The sequence below is a fragment of the Micropterus dolomieu genome, linkage group LG01 (genome assembly GCF_021292245.1).
Source record: "Micropterus dolomieu isolate WLL.071019.BEF.003 ecotype Adirondacks linkage group LG01, ASM2129224v1, whole genome shotgun sequence".
NCBI lineage: Eukaryota > Metazoa > Chordata > Actinopteri > Centrarchiformes > Centrarchidae > Micropterus > Micropterus dolomieu.
In genome coordinates this window covers 18,551,740-18,555,091 of record NC_060150.1, presented here as the reverse complement: position 1 = coordinate 18,555,091, position 3,352 = coordinate 18,551,740, and the positions used below count along the sequence as shown (strand labels likewise).

General features: G+C 39.8%; 1 protein-coding gene across 1 annotated transcript in view; it reads right to left on the bottom strand.

Moving 5' to 3' along the window:
• LOC123977486 (calcium/calmodulin-dependent 3',5'-cyclic nucleotide phosphodiesterase 1C-like) overlaps nucleotides 1-3,352 on the bottom strand; it is an 85,635-nt gene that overhangs the window by 37,319 nt on the left and 44,964 nt on the right. Inside the window, exon 9 of the mRNA XM_046060205.1 lies at nucleotides 2,280-2,361. Coding sequence (XP_045916161.1) covers nucleotides 2,280-2,361 — 82 coding nt within the window. The remainder of the gene's footprint in view (nucleotides 1-2,279; nucleotides 2,362-3,352) is intronic.

Genomic DNA, 3,352 nt, shown 5'->3' with positions numbered 1-3,352 from the left:
TCAGTAGTACCCGATGCGAGCACCACATACAACACAATTTATCAAATTACACAACGGATATACAGTATGAAAATAAGATTGATTGGATTATACTCACAGGAAGTATAAAACCTCTTACATGCGTAACACAGTAATGTCAGGGAAATTACTTTACTTAGATTTAAGTACTGCAGTTGTACATTTGAAATACCTTCCTACCTTTCTGATAGGAAGCCTTCTTGAGGTGGTATAAAACATTTCTTCTTATATTCTGATTTGAGTTGTGGACAACTATGACCACATGAATTAAACAAATTAAACATTTCACTGCCGAAGTCAGCTATAACACAAGTCTTGTTCATTAGACTACATGCTGTATAGTATTTGTGGACAGATTTTGTCCCAGGATTTATTATGCATTTCTTCTTCTTCGTTGCATGATTTAGAATAATAAGGTGAGAAATGGGTCTATTCTGAGTTCATCCTGCACTGCAGCAGCTAATTAAGTCCATTTAATCCCAAAAACACTTTTCTTTTAGGCAGGCTGGAGCAGAAAACAACTCACCTTTCTCAAGTTGTACAGTAATGTCACATGTGTATGAAGGTGGATCAAACAAGCTAATCTTAAATGTCAAAGTAGAGAGGAGCCTAGTAGGCCTATTTATTTTCATACATTACACAATATGAATAAGCTATGCAGACAGTTGTAAAGAAAGAACATCTTTTTCTTCTGTTCTCTACTTGTTATACAGTAGTTACACAGTATTAGGGGTGTGGGCTGTATTAAAAGTATCCACTGTTCTCCCATGCTCTAACACACAGTAACGATGAAATGTGTGCTGTTCTCACATTCTTCCTCTGTATGTACACATAAACAACAAGGCAGGGAAATATAAAAGGAATTTATTTTATTGTTTGGGTACATTATTGTTCAGTGTACATGCTCACATCTGAAACAAACTTTACGTGCTTGATAACTCTCCCACCCCGCAGACATCTACACACCAATACCGATTTTTATTCATAGCGGCAAGTGCTATGTAGCTCCACATAGGAGACACAGGAAGTGAGATATAGCACCTTCATGCGGCGTCGGAACCGCGTAGCAAATTCACAGCTGCACCGGCAGAGCTCCAGAATGTGCAACTCGGCCGGCTTACACCCGGACGCGCTGCAAGTGCGAGGGCCCGCCCAACGCTGCTTGCAGCTTTAATTTAGATTTATTTTTTGTTTGTTAAAAGTTATCAGACCGTTTCAGTTGCGCAACTTTGAATTCAAGTACGACTAAGTTCTTTTTAACTTTATTCCGTTGAGTTAACTTTTACTGCTTCCCCGAAGTTCGGACCCAGCTACGTGGGTTAGTTGCGCCAGCAGCCCAAAGGACATCAAAACCCACGAACCGAGCCAAGGTTAACAGCCATTACAGCAAGTTTTCTTCAACTAAGTCACCAGTCGAAGGGCGGACCTCCCGGAGCAATTCCCTGGTAGAGAAAGCGACCGGCCGACAACTTGTTAAGCCGTCTCAACCGAGGACGCACAAAACTCTGCCAGCGTGAGGCTGCCGAACACCAACTGGCTGGAGAAACAACAAGCAGTAAGGCTAAAACCCTGCATTCTGTGGTTGAGTTGATGTCCAATAGTCTGTTAATCCATTAGCTTTAATCCTTAATCATTCCAGCCTAAAACATCCAGCCAAATTTAACCAAGTTAGTATTATCATAACATGCGCTTATTAATTATCTTGCTCCTTATGAATCAAATTCTCCCCACAATAGAACAACTCAATTTACATTGAACTCCACTACATTCTCATTGTTTGCATCATGTTTGTTTAGCCATTGGTTATTTCTTTGATGTATATTTAACTATATTTATATCCACCTTTTAGTTAGTTAATAAATTTCACTGTAATCACAGGAACTGTGTGTGTATTGTTTAGCTCCAGGTCACTGTAACGGAGGATTTACGCCTTTGATATGAGATTGACTGATTAGATTGATTCAAGATAATTAAACAATTACTACTAACTGATCACTAGGAAATAATGATATAATTATTCAGCTATACTTGAGGCTCCTAAAGCCTTGGGCGGACAGCAAATCTTTAGGTGGTGCCCTAACGAGCATTTTTTAATTAATATTCTGAAATATTAATATTCATAATTTGTATTAAAAATCATACGTAGATATGCTACATATAATCACTATGGGGACAAAATATAAGTTGACTGGAATTGCAGTGTTAAACATACTAAAGCAAATCCCACACTGAGAAGCATTAGTTGTATTTGTGTACCTTACCAATCTGGGACTGGGCCACCATGGTGGATTTGCGGTCACAGAGAGGGGAGAAAGGTAGACCCAGCTTTGCTTCTTTATCACCCTGAAAACAAATTCAACATGGCAATATACTGTCAGCACAGGTTCATTACTTTATTCCATCATTAGGGCCCGAGCACGACCGTGCGAGGTCCCTATTGAATTTGCTAAGATAATTTTTTTAGGGCCCGAGCACGACCGTGTGAGGTTCCTATTGAATTTGCAAAGATTATTAGGGCCCGAGCACGACCGTGTGAGGTCCCTATTGAATTTGCTAAGATTATATATATATATATATATATATATATATATATTTTTTTTTAGGGCCCGAGCACGACCGTGCGAGGTCCCTATTGAATTTGCTAAGATTATTATTTTTAGGGCCCGAGCACGACCGTACGAGGTCCCTATTGAATTTGCTAAGATTATATATATATATTTTTTTTTTTTTTCTGCAAAGTAGGCTCAACTGACATGGCCTAAACATACTTAAAAACTCACCAAAATTTGCAAACATGTCAGAACCGGTGAAAAATTTCGTATTCTATAAGTTTCGCACATGGGCGTGGCAAAAAGACTTGCTAGCGCCACCTAGAAAATTGGAAAAGATTAGCCCCTCGTTCACGTTCAACCTACATGTACGAAATTTTCTGGGGACATGTATCATATCAAGACGCACAAAAAAGCCTCAAGAACCCATAGCCTAAAGTCAACAGGAAGTTGGCCATTTTGAATTTTACGGCCATTTTTGGATGATTTACACACTTCGTACTTTAACGAACTCCTCATAGGGATTTAGTCCGACCGACGTCAAATTTCTGCTGTGCCTTCTAAAGGCATTGACGATGAAAAGTTGTGCTATTTGCGAGTTTTCGTCAATGGGCGTGTCCGTGGCGTCGATGATTCGATTGAAACAGGAAGTTGTTGTAACTTCAGTGTACATGCTCACATCTGCACCAAACTGTACATGTAGGATGAGAGTCCCGCCCTGAACACATGTACATGCCGACATTCACCCACAGTCATAGCGCCACCTGCTGGCAACAGAAAGTGAC